Below are 26,973 nucleotides of genomic sequence, written 5' to 3'. Positions count from 1 at the left end.
CTCTCCAATTACTTCCATTTCCTGTTTCGAAGAAGTAATAAAATTAGGACTTTAATACTACACTAGAGATTTTGATTTCATTATCCAAAACTGTACTTTAAAGAGTAGAATCTGAAATTAAATCAAAATCAGTAATATATCCAAAAAATTCTGCTTCGTTTCCATCTATCTATATACATATTTGAAGACGCGTTTAAATTCTAGCGAAGTGAAATAATGATAATTTCTTTTCGTGAAAAATTATCTAATCATCTTGCCTGAATTCTCTAATTTCATCCCGAATGTTTCTCCTATACTCTCTATTCACTGCGCTCTCGCCCTTTTCACTGTCAATCACATTTCATTTATCTAGCTTCTCAAAATTTGCATTCATCAAGTTTATTTGTACTCGGACATGCAGACAGATACATTTCCTCTGAACTCACCACCAAATTCCATTGGTCTAGTTAGAAGCGCATTTGTGCTATCATGTTCGTTAACACACATATTCAGACTCATGAAAGTTTAAACCGTGAGATGCGTTAAATCTGCGATTTTTTTTTACAGCTCATCTTTTGGATGATTACATTATTATCCTTTTGGATATTTCATAAACAGCAAAGTAGAAAGGATGAAAAGGAAAAGGACGTTTAAAATAAGCCTAAGAAGCCTTGTTTTGTACTATTCCTTCTTTTATAAACAACGTGCATGAATTTTAAAAATTAAAAAAAAAAAATTCTAAATATAGATAAAAATTTGCTATTTATTTTATTAACTGTAGCAAATTATCTTTTTGTGCTTTGGTTTTTCAATGACGCCTTTCATGATTTCTTTACCTCATAATGTCTTCTATAATCTCTCACTCTCTTTTATAATCCTCACACGAGAAATCATTAGACACTATGTAAACAAGATTTAAGACTGGTCCTATGTTTTTTTTATGTTTTTTTTTCTTATTTTATATATTCTTTTCTTTTTTAAAAATTTTTGTTAGTTTGTTTAATGATTCCATTTCTTTTACTTTTTATATCGTAGTATGGCCGGTGTAAAAAAAATGTCAGCTATATGTGTAATCATTTAATTCCTGTGCGTGGATTTTTTTCATTTTAAAGATAATCATTAACTCACTCATTGGATGCAATACATTAAAAATTTTCTGCACAGAGTATCTCTTGCACCTTGCTGGAAGTAAAGGTCAGACAATATGCTGTTACTTATGTCGTGTTTTGTCACTTTTAGAGAAATAATTACAACAATTAATTTCTCATAAATATGAATCTGAAATAATACAAACCATCAGAGGTCATTAGATCAGAGGTGCTCATAAAATGACAGGCTACTTCGATAGTTGGAAAATTTTCTTATTAAGATTACTTTTCTTAAAATGCAGATGCACATTATGGGTACACATCACACCCAAATAAAATATAATTTTAATAATTTTTTCTGAAATTAGAATGTATTTAATATTAATAAAATTAATTAAATTAATTAAACTGAGTCAATTTAATTGAGCTTCAATTATTAGACTGGGCTAATCTTATTAAACTTCTATCTTATCGTTAACTATAAAGATCTTTAAAATTCTCTGGTAATCCATAATAAAATGATCCTTAAAATTTTGTCTCTAAATTGAAATTTCTGAGATAAATTAAAAGAAAAATTAAATAAATTCTCAAAACTTCCATTCAATTTATAGCAAAAATAAAGCATAAAGTCAAATTCTTTGAAGAATATGTCATAAGCAATACGTTCTTTAAGAAGTTTTTAATTTAAAAAAGTTAACTTCCCAGCCAACATCAAGTGCAACAATATCAAGCATGGTATTCTAATGCAAGAATCGATTTAATAAATATCGCTTCGTCTTAGATATTTATATCGAACTGCGCGAAATAAATTATGCATAATCATCGAAGCAGAATAAAAAAAAAATACATTGAGTAAAACAGACAGAATTAAAACTGTGTTTACATCTGTTCTCCAAATCCTACATAGTTGTTTTCAACCATTTTAAAAGACATTTCGCTAATTTATAAACGATAAAATGTGATGCGATTAGTAGAAAGTCAGAAAATATTTTAATCGAATTTACGCTGCCTTCGCAAAGTCTCCTTTAAAATGACAAGTAAAAAGAAAAATTCCACGAATTCGTAAACATAATCTTCAAGCTATCCAATTATGGGAAACGCAAAACTTTCTTTAGAGATGCCCTTGCCTGCGTAATCCTTTAAATCGCCCAGGAAGGCGCCTTCTGCAGCTGAAAGTCAGGAATGATCAGTCGTAATAAATCTTGTAAAAGGGATTACGAATACAAGCTTTTAGCATTCGACTAAACTAAATTAATTAACGAACCCAATCTCATACCTGAAAATTGTCGGCTTCTTTATTTTTGTTGCAAGGCTCTACTGCTTTAGGTAGTTAGCGATTCCGGGATCATTCTTGATAATTCAGAACGTGTTCTAATGCATGTACTTAGCGTTGGAATATGGCATTCCTTTCTAGTTTATTCTTACATTTTCAACTTCAAAGTGCTTTCGCAGTATATATTTGAACATAAAATTCACACATAGATACTATTGGGTGTAACTGAAAATATGTAAATTAGACCGCATATTGGTCCGATGTTTATTCAAGTTAATGTTTCTTTAATGATACTCTTCCATTTGGGAATCTGAAGTCTAAGCTTAATTATTCTTCAACTATTATATTATGAAAATTATTCCAGTCACGAGGCTCCTTAAAAGAATAGTTATGGTGATTTGAATAAATTAAAATAAAACTAAAATCTGCGTTAACAACTATGTTTTAATGACCTTGTCTAATCAGGTACAATGTATCTTCTAAAAGAGCTAACGAGCATAAGAATATAATATTGAAATGAATAACAGAATCAATTAATGAATGCAATCATATAGATGGAAAATATTAGTCTTATTATTCGTACAGCCTGGCTTGACAAAGTTTCTAGAAATTGCGAACCTTCAAACTTATTTCTGACCAAGCAGAGAATGTATCCACTTATGATAGGAATATTTATAGTAAAAATAAAGTTACTTTCTCATGATAGTTCCTTCCAGAAATAATTATCTCAAATAATTTTGGAACTGAAAGATATTAAAGCAAACAGTTGCAGTTTCGAGTCTTATTAAATGCTTGTTAAGGAAAGAGGGGAATTAGTTGGAATAAATTTAATTCATATTTAGGAATGTTAATATTTCTTCCAACTAACTAGGAACATTCGAAATTTACGAGATATGCCATTACCGCTTTATTACGAAGATAATATTATGAATAAATCCCTTCAAACCATATAAATTAAACAAATTGAAATTAATATACAATTATTTAAGATTTGTTTATGACAGAAATAGATTTTAACTAGAAATAATTGAAAAATATGAAGTCTAACTACTCTTCTGATTATTCTATTATACATACTACTAAGGTTTTGTAAAAAAAGAAAATCAAAATTTGGACAATTCTAAATCATATTTATTCAGATTGAATTGAACTTAAAATTTCATTCAATTTCAATTAAAATTATGAATATTATGTAACCTTTATCTCAGGGACCATATTTTATGAAACTGATATAAAAATATTTTTATGGAAAAATATCAATTAATCCAATTATTTTGATAATTCTGCAGAAATAAATAACTGAATTAAATTTATCATTTCTTTTATATGTAATTGTTTACCTGTTTTTATATGTTTCTAAGAAGTTACGAAAATCAGAGCTTGGAGTTTTCTCAAAGCTAATTTTCCTAAAAATAATGAAATTTTTGATTTTCTTAAAATATTGATATTCAAGGCTTCATGACTCTTTATATCTTAATCATATTTGGTAGCAGAAAATTGAAACGGTTTAATAATTTAATAGTTAGAGAATTAATAATAGTTTACTGAACATGATACTTCACTACGAATATTGTATTGTATACAATTTAGTCTTCAATTTATTTAGATTTTCATTTATTAATAGGAACAAAATAAATTATTATTATTCATTTCATTTAAATCCTTTTGAAAATAAAACTAATGGAATTTTACGATGAATCAAAGACATTTTTATTGAATCTTCTTTTTATTAATTGATAAATATATTCTTTAGTACATATAAGATTTCATTGCTTATAGATTCTACTTCATCTAATCATATTTTTAAAAATCATGTTTGGTTTTAAAAAAATGTGTAATACATGAAATTTAATAATTTCCGCTTCAAAATAAATTGAATATTTTAGGAGAGCTGTCAAAAAACAGAGATCTAAAGCAAAATAAACATGATGTTTCAGGCTTCTAAAATAGTATGGGCTAGTCGTATGACTATTGAAATTTGAAGATTATGAATGATTTGCTAGAGATGCTATTAAATTGAAGTTACATAAAATAGTTATATGAAAATTTTAGCAATCCTTAATCTCTTTAAACTAGCTGGTCGCCAAAGACGGATTGTATCATATAAGCTAGTGAACTGATATTGGTATACTAACGGAAAATTAAGACAAGAAACTATAAAAACTGTTAAATTTTATATAAAACTCATCGTACATTTTTCAATATTTTCAACTTTTAGTTTTATTAGATGAATATATGGCTTTAAAATTAAATTTTAAAATTGAATTAAATTTTTTGCGTTTTAAAATAAAATTTTAAAACTCAATGTTCTAAAGTTGCTATTTTAATTCCTTCTTAAACGATGAAAACTCTACTGAGATACAATTGACTCTATCGACACCACCACTATCATTATCATTTCACCACTACCGGGAAAATGTTTGATCTTCACTCATTTAATGTTCTGAGTAAGGTTTGGAACATAGAGAATATTTGTGCGAATCCTCTCTCGATGCTTCGAATCTTCTGTTCCAAAGTAATGAATTTGTACTAGGCCACTGAGGCTCTAGGATACAATATCAAAAATAATTTAGAGATTTTTTTTGACTGCCTGTAATGTTTACCGTAAAGATAATTAAGGCGCCACACTTGTTTCAGTTTCAGTTTCATTGCGCATCTTATCGAAAGAAAAAAATAGGAAAAGTTTACAGCAATGCCTAAGGCGAAATGCAATGAAATATTTTATAATATTCTCATTAATATTTAACATACCACTATTTTATCTTTTATATTATCTAATCTCTAAAAACATTTTCTTACGCAAGTCATTTTTAAAATTAAAATTTTTTATTGTATCTTAACATTGGTATTTCACGAAATGTATCTTAACAATAAGATACCAAAATAGTATCTGAATGATCATCTCTATTCTTTCCGTTCTATTTATTGTTTTGTTGTTTTATTACAAACCGAAGATATAACTTTTTTCAGCTCAAATTATTATTTCCTGATAAAACAAAAGTCAGGAACAATGAGAAGGTTTCAGTTTATTATTTCATTTAGATTTATTAAAATATGTATTCATTATCCATTTGTGCTTGTATCGCTTTGCTATCGGCACTTATTTAAATGCAATCAATGACATTTTCAATTCTTAAAAGCAAATTATTCTAATAATACATTGCAGCGATTTAAAAGGTTTTAGACCTTTTTAGTTCTCTGATATATATACTTAACACCTGCAAAAAGGTGTTTTTTTTAATGAGGGCTTAAAGAGGTAATCAGAATAATCAGGGGCACATACGATCGAGCTATTTTAATAGCTCAGAAATACATTAAATCTATTGTTAAATATCATTTAAATTCAAAAATGCTAAGTATACTTAGCACAATCCCGTTCGTGGTGCAAGGGTTTCGTAATGGCATTAAGTTACAGCGTTTGCCATTACAATTTAACTTCCAGAAAAGCTTCCAGTAATGAAACACCATTGTGTTGTGTTCCTTATGTCTAAGATATGTATTTTTTAATTCTCAATACTTGTTAGTGAATTTATTTATTTAAAATTCAACATTAATTTTTTTAAAAAATGAACAAAACCAGTTGACATAGTTGGACTTTCGTAAATTTTTTTATCCTTTCTATTAATGATTTTATGCATATTTTAACTTTATTATTTTTATTTTTGATTATTTAAATACAGTAGTTTAGGGTATTTTAGCTCATTTCTTAACGTAAAACAGGGTTAAGGTGTTATTAATAAAATGTGATCAGATTTCAACAATTTTATTTTTATGCAATGAAGCAATCCGCCTAACCGTCAAATACAAAATGAATTTCAAACTTTTATGTAAGACATTACCGAATTTGAATTGCCAATAATTCCATGATTTCTAACTAAAAAAATTCAATAAAATTATTTTTCAATTACTTAATATTAAGTGGTAAGTCTCTATTCAACAGCGAACATTCGATGATATTTATACCCTTAACGCTCCGTGGTAAAGTGTCTTACCCCTTTCAGACTATTCCTTATTTCATAAGGTAACGATAAATAAGCGAACTTTTAATGTTTAAGTATATCATAATATAGCCACCAAAACTTTATTTATCGATGCTCCAAAGTTATGCCCTATAAAAGATTAGGCAAAAAAATCCAAGAAAATAGTTTTGCATTTTTTTTTAAATGTTCTATATTTTTTGTTTTTATTTTTTTTTTAAATCTCGGAGCATCTTCACCATAATGTCCTTCCATATACTGAGTAATTTAATTTTACTTTAAGTTTTTTTTAATCATCAAAATGGAATTGATGATTAAAAAAAACTTCCCAGTTTTTTCGAAAAAAACTTCCCCCCCCTCCCAGTTTTTTCGCCGAAGTGAACTGAAGTGTATTGGAAAAATTCAATAAAAATGCAAACTTTGTAACGAAGTAAATCAATGAAAACAAATTAAGGAAAGGTTATTTATCCTCATTTAGGGAATCTAACCTAAAGTAAATGAAGATTTGTTCGACTTTATTGCATGAGGTAGATTACGAAAATTGGAAATACATAGCATCCATTAGTCATGAGTTCGCTGACAATAAATCAGGTCGAAATCAGATTAGGATAAGGAGACTTGCCCGAAGACAGACTGGAGAAGAAGTAGAGGATAATGGAGAAGTTTTATTGGTTGATAAATGAAGATAATTAGTCAAGACTGTAATGATGGAAAGATAAAGTCGCGACATTTTGCTTCGTTTAGATAAGTGCTTTAGTATATATTGCATAAATTATGCAATTCATCCTTTTAAATAAACGATCAAAAACCCATTTAATAGATGGCTTGGCATTTATCAAGAACGGACTTAGAATAAAAATGTCAAAGGAGCGAAAGGAATAAGGATCTCGTCTTTCCACAAGTTTATAATATTCAGCCTTACATTATATCTCATATAATTAAAAAAAATTAAATTAACAGGATAATATTTCTTTATTTTAATGTCTTTTCTTTTAAGTTTATAATTTTAACAAATTCGGCTTATGAGATAGCTTGAAATGTAGTTTATGTGGGTGAAGACCTCGTTTTTAAAACTCTTGCTTTTTTACAAGTGTAATGGAAATTTAGTTGGAGATAAGAAATTAGATTAAAAAAGTCTGTACCTGCAACACATTTATTTATACGATGACACACTTAAGTGAATCAACCAAAATTTATAATTCTTGGCCATTTGATACCGTGTTCATATTTCTTTTCTCTTATATATTCAGTTTTTATAGAACCATTTATCTTTCATGCTTTTATGAAGGTTGTGATTCTGGAAACAATTTTCATTATTGAAAAAAAGAGGATACAATAAAAAAAGCATCCCAGCCTAGAAATTTTCAGGTAAATAAAACTATTCTAAATAACCATTGCAAAATATTCCTGATTTAAGAAATCCTGTAATATAAAAACTTTTACTGAAAATATTTCTTTTCATTTTATACATCTAACTGTAGAAGAGGATTCATTTTAAAGGCCGAGATTCAGTTTTTTATTGATAATCTATTCGTTCAATACTTGCCCAGTAATGCGTAATAGCAATTCTTTGGCACAAGTATGACGCAATATAGTCTTTTCTGGATCTTGTACCATCAAAACTAACAATCGAATCCTTGAGCGCATCACAGCAGAAATAATGTTATTCAGTTTATGTTAAACAGCCCTTATTTAGAGCCACAAATACTATAATATGATAATAATAGTAATAATCGCATATAAATATATAAACGTAAGGGTATATACTTTTCTTATTACAAATTTCAAATATTGGATTCACGTTTCCTATAAAAATACAAATCCTCCTCATTCCAGAATTAATATTTTATTTAAATCATAAATAATTTATTTCGAAATGAAAAATAACGATTGACTGCAATTGAACCTTAAAGATTAGCTCAAACAGCCAGCACTTGTGAAATTTTTTTCCATATATCTTCTTTCTGTTTAACATTCAATAAATTGCGAAACTCTCCTTATATGCTTTTTAGATATTATTGTTATGTTCGCCTTTTTTTCACATTCGGAATAATATCTGCATCAAACTCGATACTGAAAACGTAATCAGTTATCTTTATTCGATAATAAATTTGGAACCAGATTCAATTCTGGTTCCACCGATTGCCGTGAAAGCGGATTAAGAGCGCATTAAATCCGTCGGGAGCAAATTTTCTTCATCTGGTATGCTACGGAAGTTCGAAAGACTCAGGAGTAGCCATCTTCCTCTGATTTCAGTTTAAACTTATGAGATCCATCCTAGAATATCCCATCTGCTGCTTAAAAACAGGAAATAGATATTAATGAACTGAACTTTATTAAATTATTTGATGAATTTTACTGGCAAATATGTCCAGTGTAAAGGATGATAAAGAATGTTATGGGTGGTTGATAAAATAGAATACCGTCATACTACTACAACTCCAAGCATTTAATATAGCCTAATCATCTCGTTTATGTTTGTTACCAAATCCTATAAACGCATACTGGGTCCGAGCATCTGAGCATTCTGATATTATCTCTAATATGCCACGTAAGCCGCATGGAAAAGATACCTAAAAACAAGCATAAAAATGGATGATGAAAATCAAAACATTTCTGCTTACCTCTCAATTAAAACAGGCGGTGAAAAATGAAATGTTATGTTGTCGCCTTTCATTGGCATGAACGACCAAAAGTACGTTTCGCCTTTATAAGCTCTGGAAAGAGTGTGATCTCCGTATGTCCTTAGAGTAGTGCGCAATATAGCTTTCGGATTGCGAAGAGGATAGCGGGCGAGAGTTTTTCCAAACTGTTTGTCCTGCAATGAGAAATACAAGCATGCAATGAGACTATGTTTCAATAAATACTAATTAGAAATATTCCAAAGTTTAAAAGATAGCAAAACACAACTGAACTGCTTTATATTCCCGCACTTCCAGCAAGAACAAAAATCACTATGGTATCCAATTGAATGTATTTTGTATTAACAGTTTATCAATGAATCATTCGATCCTCAGCTCTGAATAGAGAATCGGTTTAAGAGTCGAAATAAAATGCCATAAAGATATACCATCTAAGTTGGCTTAGCATTCCATTAACCTGTTATAAAAGTGAATATTCCTATGTGAGTGAATACCCTCCGTTTTATCCAAATCGGAGAGCCCTCTAAAAAATGGGGATGAGCAGTTTTCATTATGGCAGTTGATTCTCGTTCCTCTAGTTGATGAAGTTGGAAACGAGTCTCCTCCACTTCGATAACGGCACGTGTCTCCGACAGGAGAGACTGTGCCGTTGCCAGTGCTGATCATTAGAACTCAATAATCATTTCAGTTATAGTGCAATCGTGATAATTGATAGTTAATTACGCCAGATTTGAAGGGAAGGAGGGTATGACTTTTTTTGAAATTCCTCCATTTTAAGCATTTGGAGAAGTATATAGAACTTTTTGATTGCCCTTCAGATTGAATTTTCTCTTTTGCTCACATCAACAATACTGTATGAGTAGAAAGTTTTTATACAAGGATATAAAGGATTAAAAGAAATATTCAAAGTGATTAAATATTCTAAAGTAACAAAGATTTGGCATGATATCAGTATAGATGCAATATATATATATATATATATATATATATATATATATATATATATATATATATATATCTTAGTTAAAAATATCACATCATTCAAAGTCTTTTATTTTTACTGAATTAAAAATATTGCAGATTTACATTTCGTGGCTGAGTTCAGAATTAGATAAGCAATATTGAATCGCATAATTATAAGTACATTTCATACAAATCTTAGTTTAAATGCAATTTAATTAAAGAATAAAGCTGCAAGAAATTTAAAAAAAAAGTGTTAACGGTAAAGATGATCTATTTTTTTTATTTTTTATTTATTTTTTTTGAAATGGTGAGGACAAATTTGTGACTAAACATGCAACTGAATCAGTAATCGAAAAAGATACAGTACCAATACCCACTACAATATTAAATTATTACTTTTAGCAAATATTCACATTTAATGGATGAAATAACTTTGTATATCCCCCCTCCCCCGAATCTATGCGAATTTGTCATAATCAGACACGAAAAGATTAAAAAAAATGATTAATAATGCAAGGAGGAATGATTACCGTAAGCTTTTGAACTTTCCCCTTCAATGACGAATGTGTACCAACGTGCTGGAAAAGCGACGGGCGATAATGTATCCACACATTATCCTTTTGCTTTCTACAATCCTTCTGTAAAGAAAAAAAAATATTCTTACAGACTGTTAATATATTTTCAAATGTATAGGATACTCCACTCTAGTTTTAGGCTTGTACCGAGCTCTTATTATTATTATTATTTTACAATCTGAAATATCTAACATTTTAGAATTTTTTGTCAATTTTTTCATTGATTAAGTAACTTGATTATTCTTTAATTTTATTTCTTTAGTTTGATACATAAAATCGTTGTTCCATCTATGAAGATAAATAGTGGGAATTATATCTAGTATACAAAATGAATTTTTGTTTGTTCGTATTTTATCTGCTTCCATACTGTGAATCCGATTGCGATACAACTCTTCCAACGTATTGCTTGCACTTGCGCAAAGACTATAGGCATCGTACAATTATTATATATAAAATAAAATGAACTTTTGTGTGTTTGTTTTTTATCCATTGTCGTACCATTCATCTGATTGCTATAAAATTTTGCCATTTTATTGCTTATAGAAAATTCAGGTTTTTCACATGGCCAGTTTTATGAGGGATGTTACCAATCGGACAGCCAAGAAATGTATTTGTTTTTGCTAAAAACGAAAAAACAACAAGAAAAAAGAATATTATATAACAAAAAAAGGAGAATATTATTTATATTCTCCTTTGTATATCGTTCAATTTCTGTGAATGTATTCATTGTCGGCAAGAAAATAAATATTCCTTTTGTCATTACTAATTAAACAAGATAGCTATTTCAAATTTCAAATGATATTTCCAAAATTATTTCTTCTGAGGCAGCAACGTGCCGAGTACCAGCTAGTTTATTATAAAAATGAACACATTCATATTGCAATTCTTTCAAAATACAATTCCAGAAATTACCTAATATAGTTCAATTAACTTTTTTTGGGTATATCTGTGTTATTGAAATGACTTTCATAAATTAAATTTTCGAGTTTATTATCATCGTCGTTTTGACACTTGTACAAGAGTAAAATAAATCTAATATCTTGGATTAAAAATAGAATATCAAAGAAATGATAATTAGACATGCAAGTCCATAATTTCAACAAATTTCTATGAATTATTTAAGATATGTGTCTGCGAAGTATGCAAATTTCAGCAGAATTTTTTAAGCATTACTCTTTTAAGTACAAAACGAATTTAAAACTAGAAGGATATTATGAAAAAAAATATTAAAAATTTAAAATAAAGGGAAAAGAGAGAGAAAGATGAGAAGGAATGCTACCGTTTTCATTGATATTTAATATATTCACTTTGATTCAATGAAGTTTCGAGAAAGTAGTTATGAGAGAGGGAAAAAGATTTCATCTGTAAAGAATTCAAGAAGGAACTGTTTGCAGCGTGGAATTAATTTTGCTTATTTCTTATTCATCTGACTTCAAACGAGGATATGAATTATACGTATCGTAAAAGTTTAATTCGTTTCCTTTGAAAAGTTATTAAGTCTTTAGGAAGGCAGAGAAATCAGCTTTTCCTTAAAATTAGAATAATATATTTCTTTTTTACTACGATTGCAACAGAAATATGATTTAATAAAATGGAAACGAAGAAGGCAATTTCCTGTAACAATGGTACAGTAGATTTTATAGTTTAGAAAATGCAATTTTGATCAACATTTTGAAATATTTATGTTGCAACTTTAAATATGGTCTGAAGTTAAAGTTCTAGAAATAAGAATAATATTGAAATAAAACTGAAAAGCGTTTCTTAATAGTTTTGTAATATTTTAAAGCTTATATAATAAAATGCAATTTTTAAAGTAAATTACAACAATTTTAACGAAATATGATTACTTTGGCGCAGATGTATAGAATGTGCCAGAATTTCATCTATAAGATCCAAACATATGATATTGTCAAGTAGAAATGAACTTGCAATAAGATGCAATATCTAAACAGATTTATTTTGCCGTAGTACTTTACACGAACAGAACGGCAGCTGAAGACTTATTCAGCTGTAGTTTTTATATACCTGAAGGAATGTTCAAGAACATTCAATCAGGGGGAATATTTACATATATTTTTACATACGTAAAATTTGCATATAAATTAAGTAAAGGAAATAAATGTAAACATGATGGTTCTTGAATTTGAACTCGAGTCTTTGGCATGGCAGGGCAGTGCCAACGTTGGGGTACCGAGTACTCAGAATTTGACAATATAAAAATGTATTGTTTTTTGAGTGATAACTATAATAACGAAAAGTCAGACTGCCAAAAAGCATTGCCGTTTATATTATAAGGGAATTCTTGTGATAATATTGAATGATAGTCTTTAAGATCATGTGTAAAAAAAACAAACAAAAAAAAAACGTTTTTAGATTATTTCTATACTACCAATTTTTTTAACGGCATTGTATTCTATAACCCTATACTGCTAATCAGAAGAGCAATCGTACCATGACTTAATAGGGAAACTGGAATACATTAATACAGCGTTTCTCAACCTTTCAGTATTCGCGACCCAGTTTTCAATCATAATTTTCATCCCCCCCCGCTTACAATAAAATGTATACAACAATAATGTAAATTGAGTATTTTAGATTTTGTTTTTAAATTATTTTTAACTAACTGCCAAAACAAGAGTAAAAGCGAGCCAACGTTGGCGAGAAATCACATCTTGCATTTTGGACAAGCGGGCGGTGAACAGATAAAGCGAATGAAAGCGTGAAAAATTTAAATATTATGTTTGAAATGAAAGCCAAACAGAAAGAAAACGTTAAAAGAGTATGAAAGTAGAAAAATTCGTTACTGAAAGTTAACCTAGACGGGGTGAGCTAAATTTAGAAACTGGGAATACATTTTTTCGAATAATAAAAGAAATAAAACAGAAGCATGATTAAACAAAAGAGAAAAAATAAACAATGTTTGTGGAAGGGAATAAATACGACCGATGCCGTCTTGAGCATACGCGGAGTAAATGTTTTCTTATAGGAAGAAGGAAAATGTTCGATAACGCAAGTTTCAAATCCAGCCAGTCTCATTCGAGTCGATAATTTTATCGCTATTGAATCTATCATGAAAGTGTATGTTATATATGTTTTCGTGAATTGCAATTCACCATATTAAATATTCACGGCAGCAGATTTATACAGACTCATGGATAAATTTTAAGCGGAAGTAAACAAGCATTAGAGATAATGAAGCATCAACAAGTACACAGACGAGGAAAATAAAATCAAGAAAATATTCAAGAAAGTAAATGAAGAAGAACGGCCCCTATGTATCATTTGCTCAAAAATGTTGACCGCAGACAGCATGAAACCTCATAAACTTAAAAGACATTTGGAAACGCTTCATAGAGATTACGTCAACAAACTCAGAGAATTCTTCGAATTAAAATTAAAATCATATAAAAATCAAAAATCAGTTTTTAAAGAAACTTTGTCTGTGAATAAAAAAGCTTTAATTGCATCTTACAAAGTTCATATAAAATAGCCAAATGTAAAAAACCTCCCACCATTGGTGAAGAGCTTATTTTAGCAGCAGCAATTGAGATTGTAGAAACTATGTTTGGAGACAATTTTTAAAAACAATTGCAGTCCCTACCTCTTTCAAAAGATACTGATGCTCGTCGAATTGGCGATATAGCTGAAGATGTACAGTGTAAGCGTTTCTCGAAGTTGCGTGACAAATTGTTTTCAATACAGTTTGACAAAGCAACAGATAGTAATAAAGATGCTCATTTAATTGCCTATGTTCGAATTTGTGATAATATGTCAGTAGTAGAAGAACTACTTTTCTGCAAACCAGTAGAACTCAAAACAACAGCGCTCGCATTATTTGCTATTTTAAATGATTTTATGAACGAGGCAAACATAGAATGGAAAAATTGCTTCGAAATACGCAACGATGGTGCTCGTTCAATGTCTGGAAGATTCCAAGGTATACAAGCACTTGTAAAACAAAAATCATCTCAGTGCACACATAGCATGATCCACAGAGAAGCTTTGGCTTCGAAAGAAATGAGTCCTGGTCTGAATATTGTGTTAACTACGGTTGTAACCGTAATAAACTATATAAAAATGTATCCCCTGAAATTAAGAATCTTTTCAGCACTTTGCAAAGACATGGGTTCAATACATTCAGCGTTGTTATTTTATTGTGAGGCAAGATGCCATTACGTGGGAAATTTTTGCAACGTGTTTATGAATTAAGAGAAGAAATCGCCATTTTCCTAGAAGAAGAAAATACACCGGAGGCCGAGAATTTTCGCGATGGTTTATTTGTGATGAAATTTAGGTGCTGGTCGACATATTCGAGATATTAAATAACTTGAATCATCAACTCCAAGGTGCAAATACACATATGTTGGATACGAATGATAAACTTAATGTTTTTCGTAGAAAATTGGAATTGTGGAGCAGAAATTTAAAGCAAAAAACCTAACAATGTTTGCAAATGTGGATGATTGTACTGAAACTTACAAGGCTAAAGAAGAACATGCAACAGTTGTTTTTGTAAGCATTGGAAATCATTTAGCCATGCTGGCAAAGAATTTTAAAAAAATATTTTCATGCTGACGCAAACTAATAGCAAGTTACGAGTGGGTTAGGGATCCATTTCATAAGACTCCCGAAGTATTCTCAATTGATGAGGAAGAAAAATTCATAGACTTCACGACAAGTGGCGAAACTAAAAGAAAATTTAATAATAAATCACTATTTGAATTTTGGGCAGGAGTAAGGATGATTTTTCTGCACTAAAAACAAGGGCATTTCACATTCTATTACCATTCAACATCCTACCTTTGTGAAACTGGATTTTCTGCTGTGGCTCCTTTGAAGACAAAATATGAAACAGAACTGAGAGTAGCTATTACTAATATTAAGCCTTCCTTCGAAAAACTTTGCTCTGCAAGATAGCCCCAAGGAAGTGACTAATAGTTGTTAAATTAGTTTTTAATTTAGTATGTTTTTATTAAGTAAGTTTAGTCGAAATGTATTTTGTTTTCTATGTGTATGTGTGCTTTTCTTACAGTCAGTTAATCAATATTTTTAAATATTTTCTTTTGAATATTTCGCCCCCCCCTCTTGTGTGCTCGCGCCCCCCTAGGCGAGCGCCCCCCACAGGTTGAGAATCGCTGCATTAATAGTTGTCTAATAGTACTATTAATTCGAACATTAGTAGTGACTTAGCAAATATAAATGTCAATCAGATAATATAGAAAATCAGGACAAACTCTAAATTGACTTAATTTTTTTAATTGTTCTATCTTTAAGCGAAAACAGATGCTGCATTGATAGATAATTGAAGATATATAATTAATAGATAATACAGCTAGTCTGCACAAACCCACTAAATACGTAAAACCAGTTTCTTTAAGAATTAAGGTGAGTGTTAATGTTTATATAAGAACATTTGCGAAAATTTCAGAATCATTTTAGCGTCAATAAATGAAGTTCAAAATACTTTAGTTTTCCACAAAATGTTAAAAATTCAAAAGTTTTGTGAGAAATAGTTTTTTCAAAAGCAAATTTCAATACTTACACTGTCCCTGTCAAATCGACACACTTTAGTCTGGATCATATGATCAAGAAGCCAATCTACTGGCTTATCATTGTGAAATATTGCGAAAAACGTCACCAATTTAGATAAATCCACAGCTTTAAACATTTTTCCTATAATAGAAGAAATAACAATATTTAGAACAACGATTATTGTTGCTATTGAACTCACCGATTCCGCTAATTCTAATCCATTTCCGACATATTATTAAGCTTAAAGCTTTATCATTGCATAAAATCCCTGAAGGCTTTAACTTGCACTCAGCATGTTGCTTCACACTACTGACTAAGTAGAAACATTGTCATATTCTACTATTCCTTTCATTTTCAGGCAGAATAAATGAGATATAATTAGAAAAATATGAAAATATATTGAAAAAATAATTGTATAAATATATTTAAATTATATTATTTTTCTTGAATCCTCTTTCATATATTTTCTCGTCATTCCTTATTTTAAATTTCAAATTAAAGAGGGTAGTTGAATCACAAAAATTGCTTTTCAATAAAATAATAACTTCATAAATAAAAAAAAAAATTCATCTTTCCTTAATAAATGGAGTGTTTCAAGAATACATTCTGTTAATTATCCCTTTCTTCTACTGGATTCAAATAAATCGAAGCCTCGAGCCAATATCAAGTCATCCGCCCACTATTTAATTTTCCTTACTTTTTTTCGAAAATCCTAGCGTGAAAATAAAAAAAGGATAAGAAAATGGAAAGAAAAATTGAAAAAAAAATAGCTTTAAAAATCTGCTTTCCAAAGAGAGAAAGAACCTCCTGAATCCAGTCGAGAGAGTTAGGAACTCCCTTTGCCCCCCCCCTCCTTCATCTCCGTCATTCAAAACGGATATAATTCGAGCCATGAAATCGGAAAGAGTTTTATACTCCCCCTCCCTCCCCGAAAAGATCGATAATTCCAGTTTCTGCGGAGTGGTGAAACGGAAGAATATGAAGGGGGCTTACCTATAAAACCCAGTTGGCAGAAATCCAGAATGATCCACTCTTTGTTCTCCCTCAGCTTCTTGAAGGCAAAGTTCTTCATGATCGTCAAGTAATGCGGCTTAGTCAGGATGTCGTCTTCCAACTAGAGGAAGTGGATTTAAGAGATCAAAAAATCAAGTATCTTCAAACTGGACCATTTTAAGATCAGAACGTGCCTCGTCAGATGTCCAGACATCAAATGCAGTTTGTTGCAGACTTTGGCGAAAAATGCTTTCATAGGATCATCAACAAAGGACGGTGAAATGAAAGGTTTTAAACCCTTAACTTAACTGGAGAGGTGCGGCCTACGAGGCCGCAGCTTCTTTACTCTCAAATTTAATTTTCTAATGAAAGCATTAGAATGAAAATCAACCAATATATTCTGTAGATATTTTTCTTAGTATAAAAATATGTTTTAGAAATTTTTCAAAATGTATTATCATTGAAAAAACTAATTACATTTGAACATACATCTTCTTCCCAAATTACATGTTACAACAAATAATATTCTTGAAAAAACATATTACTTTTTACTTTTTAAAATCATATTTATTTTTTTTAGTATACAAAGTTATATGAAAAATTCAACAATTATATTATTTTTTTTTAAATTGACAATGAGTAAAATTGAAACTTTTTTATTGGCATCATTTCGAAGCAGAAACTTTTAAACATTCATTCATACCACGGGTTTCAAGAGCTTTTTAAACATACAGGTTAAGTACTAGTATAAAAAGCAGCCTATACATTTTGTACATATTTCATTAATATGTCTTAACATTAATATCTTTTAGAAATTTTTCAAAATATATTATCACAAGAAAATTTAAATATATTTGAACATCCATATCAAAACCAATCGAACGAGAAATTTCAATGAAAAAATGATCTGTACAATTATTCTCATCACTAAAAAAAGAAAAAAAAACTTTTTGCTTCGTTTAAAAGTCTCTGGAACTCTACTTCTTAACCAGGATCAGTAGGCTGGATGTTATTTCAAGGCCAAGATTTAGAGCCATCTGCTAAGACTTGTATAATACTGGAACACTAAAAGTAAGGCGCGGTCTCACAGACTTCGCCCAAAGAAATAGCTGAAATATTTTAGAAAGCATTCCTTGAAATCGGTTCAAAAAGTGCACGTATAGTGAAGGTCAAGAAACAGGACGCTACTGGGTCAATCCATTTGATTGAACTAAAAATAGAATAGGGATGACTGAAAGTCCACCTTTAGCAGTCTGTGATACCGCAACTTCCCAGTTAAGGATTAATAACAGTTCAGTTTTCCTTAGAATTTAAAAACAATTTTGATAAGAATAGTATATATCTAAGTAGGTTTCAAAGAAAATCACCACTTCCGAAAGTCTGTGGGATGAAATTGCATATCTTCCTGAATATGAGTAATATTTACTTCAATAAGATACAAATACAGATACAAATTTTCTGCTTAAAATTTAAAAAAAAAAAAATCATCAAATACATATATAGCAGATCTTATTTATTGGCACATGCGCAGCTACAAAAGGCTTAAATTGTTCAGAAGCTTCCTAGATGTCAATAAAAAAAATTTAATGCTTCCTTCTGGTCTTTTTTTAAACTCCTATTAAAATAGAATTGAAATAAGTAAATTCTCTGAAAATGAATCAAGAATATTTTTAAATAGCATACAGGTCACTGGCTAGGATGTACTGGCCAAATGAAATAAATAAATAATAAAAAAATAAAAAAAAAATTCAGAAATAGTAAAAAAATTATCATAAAAGAAGCAAAAGAAGTCTGAAGGTATAAATAAAAAAAAAAAATCCATACTTATTAATCTACATTAGACACATTAGAACGATCTTTTCTTGTATAATAAAGATGAAGAAGCAATTTTGCTGGAAATCTAGTTATAAATACTGAAAATAGTTTATGTTCAAAACATCAACAGTTTATTGATGAATTTTAAAAGGGCGAACAACTCGGCACATTTGATTTAACCCGTAACTGGAGACATGAATTCCCTCACGCCGTCCGAGACGTGGAGTCAAAATGACTCCATTGTTATTTTTCTTCTTGTCTTTTGTAAACAGCATCGGAATTTATTTTGGAAACACAATACATTGAGGAAATCATGTAATTAACAAAAATATTAAAAAATATGAATGTTAAAATTGTTAAATGTTATAATATGAAATGTTGGAAAGATGTCATAAAACAAACGTAAACAATCTTTTCATGAGAATTTACTCGGTTAAGTATCACGGGATTATACTAATGTTAATAACTGATAAAATTTAACAAACAAAAATGAAGAATACAGTATTTTAAAATAGTGTTTAACGAATATTTCTTTATTCTTTTTGCATTAATTAAATTAAAAGCAGTTTCAGAGACAAGGATTCATTAACTCCATAAATAACAATAAAGATATACTGCTCATACTTAGACTTTTGTCAATATACTTCTTCTAATAACTTGAAGGTACTGAAAAGATGATGGTATTCAAGGACAAAATATCAAATTATAATCAGAGCTAATGAACAACGCGGAGTCATCTCGTCTCCGATTACGGGTTAAATGTATATTACTATATTTACTCATGATGAAGTGTAAAAAATCAGATCTCATCTAATTCTGGACTTCTCTTAATTTTCGCATGTAATATAAATTTTCAATGTGATAAATACCGTATCTAATTTTAAAATAAATTCCAACAAATTATTTTTTATCGTTCGCTGTTTAATGATTAAAATTCTCTGCAAAGCAGACATTTTTTCGCCAAGGTGCAAACAACTGAAATTCGCTACTGTCGAAGTAATTCAGAATCTCGATCGCAAAATTTTTAATTGAAACTAATAATTATATTCCGGGATCAAATATGAATATGATGCCAAGGCTCAAATATGAATATATGCCGGGCTCAAATATGAATATGATGCCGTATAATTTAATTTTGATAAAACATAATTTTATTTAAAGAATAATGTTATTAATAAAAAGAATTCCCCCACTAATTCAACTATCAAAAACATATTTACGATAGACACGGTTTCTGTCAGTATTGTTACATCGTGAAACTAAAATGATATTAAAAAGAATAAATTTAGCTTTAAAAATTTCAAAATTAAATTCTTATTTTAATTGCTGAATAGGAACGTTCCTTTTTTTTAAGCAAATGAATAACAACAAATTGACAAATAAATAAATAAAAGCAGAAATTTGGATTGAAGCATTGAAATTGCAAATGTTTCTATAACGTGTGTCTCGTCTGATGTGTAAAAGTTTCAAATATACTTTATTAAAATCTATTGATTTCAATCTTTGCTGCAGTTAGGTGAAAGAAACACGTTCATTTTTCTAAATAAAAATACCGTATAAAATAGTACGGAGCAGAATTAAAATGATTTCATAAACACACCTAATGGGAAAATTCTATAAAAGTTTGCATAATTCACAGATTTAATTATATAAAATTTAAGACATTATACAAAAAAAATAGCAAACTTTTTGTGATTTCCTTTAATGATATTAAAATAAAATTAACATCATCCGATAAATCTAGCGAAATATTTACAGATTGTAACATTTGTGTTTATAGTTAACACAATAGAAAGTTATGCAGGATTTAAGCATACAAAAAATTCATTTAATTAATTCATATTTATTTTCTGTGCTTAAATTTTGGAAAATAAACAGTAAGACCATAAATTGCTATCTAAACAAATAGAAGGAGGAGAGTGCAGTTTCACTTTTTTGTTTTCAGAAAGGTTTAGTAGAAGGTATACGATTGGCATTTCGAACGATTGCTATGGAAGGTTAAGTCTTTTCAAAGTAATTATGAAACTCCAGAATGTTTATTAAAAGAATTTGCATTTCATGTTATTTATTCTGTTGGCAGCTAAAAAGTTTAATAGGAAATAATATTATAATTATTTAATATTACTTTAATCGTATTAATTCTACAAAGAAACAAAACAATCGTAATTTTTTAAAAAAATATTACTATCTCAAATCTGTGAAAAAACAATCAAAATACGAGGACAATCAATTTAAAAATATATCTTAAGTATTTTTGGGATAGATAGAGTCATTAAAGGAATTGACTTTCCCTTAAATCTGAATCAAATATAACAATAAAAAAATTATTGTTAAAATTCCACATATTAAATACATTACACTTGATAACATTTTGCAAGTGTTTATTTATATACACGGACTCAGAAAATTATATTTTTTAAATGATTTTTAATAAAATCTAAAAGAAAAGTTACATATTTTCTACTTGTATTTTTTAGATAAAATGTATATATATGTAATTATTTACTTTGATTACTTTGATTTCCACAATTATTGATATATTTACTTTAATTTCTAAAATAGTTTACAAAAAAGGAGCAGAGAGTTTGCTCTTGACTTTCTTATAAACTCTAGATTTGGTTTGGTTTGGTTTTATGGCGCAAGAGCCATCTTTGGCCATACTGCGCCATATAAACTCTAGAATAAGGTTATCTATTATAAAACGTGATCAAAGAGAGATTTTTGTTTATATACATATTTTTACAAAACCGAATATTATTGATTATATTAGAAACTCTAAAACTATTATCAGAATACAGAATGATTGTACATTCTTGAAAATAATATATATATATATATATATATATATATATATATATATATATATATATATATTGATAAATAAATGTTTGAGAGCGATATTAGATTATATTTAAAATTTCTGTTTAATTATTTTAATTATAACTACAGTAAATTAAGAACTAAATAAAAACACTCCTTTTTAATATTTTTACAACGCGAAGTGGCAAGTTGCACACCAATAAACAAAACAGTAATTAACAATGAAATTATAAAAAATACAAATTGCAACAGTTCGAATATAGTTAGTAAAATTTCCACTTAACTTAATTTGCAATATAAATCTAAATAATATCGCTCAGATGGATTGGAGAATAATACAAAAATTTGACTTTCTAAGCAATAAATGATTAATACTACTTTAATTGATCCTTAAATAGTATTTTTTTAATGCCATGTATGGAATTTTGAATCGTTTATTTTATTTATTACCTGGTGATCTGAGAAGAAAACTTGTATACGCCATTTTTAAGTATCAGTTAATTAAGTAATAATTAAATATCAAATCAAATTTTTATTTCATAATTTCGACACCACTAGGTTATGAATCAGGTAAATATTGATTCCAAAGTTCCTCATTGTTTATAAAACTTATATTACAAATTAAATACTGAAAAGCAAAAAAGTAAATAAAATCAAAATAAGTGTATTTTTGGTTAAGCTAAAGAAAGCATGTTTCAGAAAATAATTTTCATTAAATTTATTAATAATCATATATCGATAAAGTTGGAAGTAGTAAAAAAAGATGTTTTTTTAGACTTTTTATTTGAATAAATGTAAAACCAGCATTATCTTTGTTTTTCCTTATTTTACTCATTGAAAAGAGTTTTGCACTATATATCAAATTTGTCTTCTCTTCTGATTTAGATTTGCATAACTTTTTTTAAAACAATAATTATGTTTATTTTTTAGATAATAGAACATCTCCTTTGGTTCAATTTTCTTAACGGTGCGATTATTAAGGGATAATTTTAATTCACTGGATTTTCCGCCATCAAAATTTAAGCGCTCTTTTAGCTGTTAATCATATTATTCAAGAACAGCACCTAATCGTTAAAGCCCAGAAATTTGTGTCAAGCTAACAGTACTCTTTTAAATACATTAAACAAAGCCCCAGAAAAATGTAGACTGATGCATTTAGAATTTCGCCAGATCTGGGAAAGCTGTCAGATGTAGTGGGGAAATTGACAGCAAAATAAGCTTACGGCGGCAGATTTCGAAAAATTCTACAAGTGATGGAAAAAAGACTTGTACGTGCTCAGAGTTATAAATCCGATTTCACTGCTGCATGTTAAGCCGGGGAAATCATAAAAGAAGAAAACACTTCGCTTAAGGAAGTTACGAACTGGAGCGGATATTAAAAATAGATTTTCCTACAAAATGCTTTTCAAACTTTTCAGCAACGTGAAGCATTTAATATTTCTCGGTATTTCTTTTCTCGGGCTTAAATTATTGATAGCAGAGCTTTCGGAATCTTTGTTGAGGAAGCTCTTTTATGCCTGAGCATATATTTCCGAAGAGAGTTCGAAGAGAGTTAGCATATCGCCACTTGTCATCAGAGTAAGCACTGAAGACAGGCATTCTGATAGGCTTTTATTGTTTTCCTGAAATGAATTCAATTTGTTTGTTTGAAAGAAAACGGAATATTTCCTAGCAGCCAAATGTATTGACTCTAAATATAGGCATAAAATAAATGGAATTTTGTAATCTTGTAACAGATTCTTTATCGAATGAAAGGATTCAAGGAGATAGAATTTTTCTGATGGGATACAGCAGAAAACATGCTCTACTATTTTTATTAATAGTTAACTTGTATTTTAACTCTTTTCTTCCCTTTCTAGAGGTACAAGACAGCAGCTCTTCTAATACAAAAGAAAATATGGTTTGTTGTTCATATTACCATTCAACCGAATTCTAATTTTTCCTTTTCAGACTAATTACGGCATACCATTAAATATATTTCTTTTACATTTGTTTAAAGGCTGATAAATAGAGGGTAGCCATAAAATAACTTTCCCTGTTTGGCGGTATCTTTAGCTAAAACGAATGAACGAAATGAAACCACATTTCATATGCAGACTGTGGAAAGCATGGAAAGATGAACTTCGAAGGAAAAAAATAATAATAAAAATTGTCGATAGGGGAAATACTGGTGCTGTGGGAGTACAGTTATGAATGAATTTATGAAATTCGCAGAAAAAATTCTTTTATTCATCAGTATTAGGGTCCCTTAGACACCTTGCAATATTTTCAATATGTTGATATCCCCTGCTTACAAAATATTTTATACGTTGTATGACGTTCTCCACAGCTGCGTATAAACTGTCAGTTCCGATGTTCATAACAGCCCGTCTTATGTTCTGTTTCAAGACATGCTGGTTTACTTAAAAGCAGCCACGGCATTACACTGTCAAGCGTAGAGCGGTTTTACCAGTAAAGCACGTTGAGGTAATGTAGTGTCCATATTAAATACATATCATTAGTCAATCACGAGCAACAGTCAAGAACACATCAATAGTCAAGAACGAATTGCTAACAAGTTGTTTTCTTTTCCATTTTTACGAGGAATGCATGACGCTGTTGTCACGTGCGCATTAGGAATTTTATATAATTCCTCCCGATATGCAAATTTCCTCGTTCATACGGGGCACCAGCACCAATATTTCTCCTATCGGCAACTTTTAGTACTAATTTTTTTCTGCGGTATTCATCTTCCCATGCCTTTCACAATCTGTACATGAAATGTGATTTCATTTCGTTCATTCGTTTTAGCTGTAGATGACGCCAAACAGGGAAAGACATTTGTTTTATATCCACCCTGTATGTTGTTTCAATAATCCATTAGGAATTCATCCTGTGGAGGAGGAAATACGATAAGCCTCTAATTATTTTAAACATTATTATTATTACATAATTATTTCCCATCATATAAAAATAGTGCTGGTTAAGTTGACTACACAGGGTTTAAAAATATTTTCTCTGGGACACAAGAAAATATCTTATTCTAAGAGAATTTGTAAATTGAAATACGTAAGCAGTTTTTTGTCTAACATCCAAAGCCTTCTTTTTATCATCTATATTAAATTGCGGTGGAATATGTTTATTTACACGTGTATCTGAATCATAATAACGCCCTTAAACTATTTGAGGTATTGAATTCTTTGCATGTTCAGAACTGGAAAATTCCTTTTCAATATCCAATGATAAACAGCAAGAAGTCTTTCTCTTCATTGGTCCTCTTTTGTGTTGTAGAAATATATTGGTGAAATTGACAGAGCTAGAGATATTCAGCGAAGAAATCCAGATAAGTATCCAAAAGCGTTAAAGGCTTTTACGCTTTAATTGCGTTAACGCGTTATTTAACGTATATCAATATATGACTATAGTCATATATTTCAAGTAGTAAAATTTCAGATATTCCATTTTTAAAAATCAAAAATCGTATTTCAACCACCACCCAACATTTCTCCCTTGATTTAAATTTTCTTACACATACTTTCCCTTCAAGTAATAAAATTTAATATTATATTTAAACAATAACTTAAGTTTTTGTCAGGTTTTAATTATATTTGAAGAGGAATTCATTTATACAGACAAATAAGAGTGTAGAAAATTTTCCTCCTGAGATATAAATAATTTATACTTTGTCTATACATTCTTGATGCATCGATTTCTCTTTTTATTTTTGTACACTGATACAAAAATAAATGCCGTAATTTGGTGTGGATGAAATGCATCTTAAAAATGAATATGTGTGTGTACATTTTTGGCCCTCTATCGGTTGGATTGTTTGATCTAGAGCTACCAAATTGGCTCATGTATAACTTGGAGATAGGGAATATGCATCTAGGAGCGATATTATTGAAATTTTAATTCATTACAAATTAAGTGACATTTCTGTGTGTTTAGCTATGCTTAGCTAAAAAATTGAAACATCTTAATTCCCCAAGGGAGACTGCGCTTTAGAAGACCTCATTTTGATTTAGTTTCCATCTAGTATATAAACAATCAGTACAGACCGTAACATTCCAAAAACAGTTGAAAAGAAAACATATAAATTTAATAATTGGTATTTCTATTGCATCCGAGGACTCCATAAGATGCCACTATTATATTAGGATCAAATATTTTACATTTAGACCTCACTTCAGGTAAAGTAAAATCTTTATCTTCGCAGTAATGTAATTTGAACAGATAAAAGTTCTTTTAATCGAGATGGAAGCAAAAATCACCAACATTCACCTTTGCAATGATAAAAATCCATCATTCATACAGGAAAACAGGCGCCACCGGTGACAATTTTATATAAATGTATGTTGTGTCTTTTTCAGGATATTTTCATTATTTTTATTTCTTAGAACAGTATATTGAATAAGACCGATATATTCAGTTAGTTTTGAAAAGCATTAAGCTTGAACTCTTTGATGTTTGGTAGTACTTCAACAAATGTATTATTTGTAATGGATTGCAGGTCCTTCTTATTACACATCAGCAGTAAGATGGTGCTTGATATGGAATTACTTGGTATGTGAACAAGAATCTGATAAAATACCTCCTAAATCATCTAACTTGATTTTACTAACTTTTATTAAGGCCTGAATTATGCGCTTCATTGTATAACTCGTATCTCGTATCTGCAGCAAATCTTTACTAATGAATGCAAGAAGCTTGTCTTGATGTCATAAGTGATAACCTACGTAGATAGCGTGCCTGCTATAAGGATGTAACTTTGTACAGAAGTTGAAAGTAATTTATCTTGAGCATGTTTCATAAGAAACAAGCACTGCAATTTATCTGACTCTTTTTAAAAAAAGTAAATGGAAATTAATGAATGCATTGTTATTAAACATAGATTCCGTTCTTTTAATATTCTTTTGTAATAAGTATAATATCTCTGAAGTCTACAACAACAGACTCATTCAACTGAGATATGAAAAATGATCTAAGTTAATAAATTTGCTAATATCTCATAAACATGCCAAATTTCATTTATTATTACAATATTTACTGCAATTGCTTACTTGAACGTAAAACGTTCCCTTCGCCTGGGCATACATCATCAAATAAGCATAATCCAAGTTTTGTTTCGTTCTCCACCTGTAACGAAAATGATCTTTAATTTATAGCAGTTCTTCCAGAATATTCTGGTTTTAGAATAAGCATATAATTATTTATTTATGTTTTATAAAATAGTTAAGATAAAACAATTTACGAAGCATTATTAATTGTTTTCTTTTCCATATTCCATCCATACAATTTTCTTATTTCCGAAGTTATGAAATATACCTTTCAAAATGA

At 29.3% G+C, this 26,973-nt stretch overlaps 1 protein-coding gene across 2 annotated transcripts in view; it reads right to left on the bottom strand.

Moving 5' to 3' along the window:
• LOC129963632 (alpha-1,3-mannosyl-glycoprotein 4-beta-N-acetylglucosaminyltransferase A-like) overlaps nucleotides 1–26,973 on the bottom strand; it is a 131,683-nt gene that overhangs the window by 17,405 nt on the left and 87,305 nt on the right. For both annotated transcript variants that reach the window (XM_056078115.1, XM_056078117.1), the window contains exons 6-10: nucleotides 26,697–26,772; nucleotides 17,023–17,143; nucleotides 16,040–16,170; nucleotides 10,453–10,560; nucleotides 8,942–9,135 (exon numbers count right to left, since the gene is read on the bottom strand). In XM_056078115.1, the coding sequence (XP_055934090.1) occupies nucleotides 8,942–9,135; nucleotides 10,453–10,560; nucleotides 16,040–16,170; nucleotides 17,023–17,143; nucleotides 26,697–26,772 (630 nt within the window). The remainder of the gene's footprint in view (nucleotides 1–8,941; nucleotides 9,136–10,452; nucleotides 10,561–16,039; nucleotides 16,171–17,022; nucleotides 17,144–26,696; nucleotides 26,773–26,973) is intronic.

The sequence above is a fragment of the Argiope bruennichi genome, chromosome 3 (assembly GCF_947563725.1).
Source record: "Argiope bruennichi chromosome 3, qqArgBrue1.1, whole genome shotgun sequence".
NCBI lineage: Eukaryota > Metazoa > Arthropoda > Arachnida > Araneae > Araneidae > Argiope > Argiope bruennichi.
This window is presented reverse-complemented; position numbering and strand designations above follow the sequence as displayed.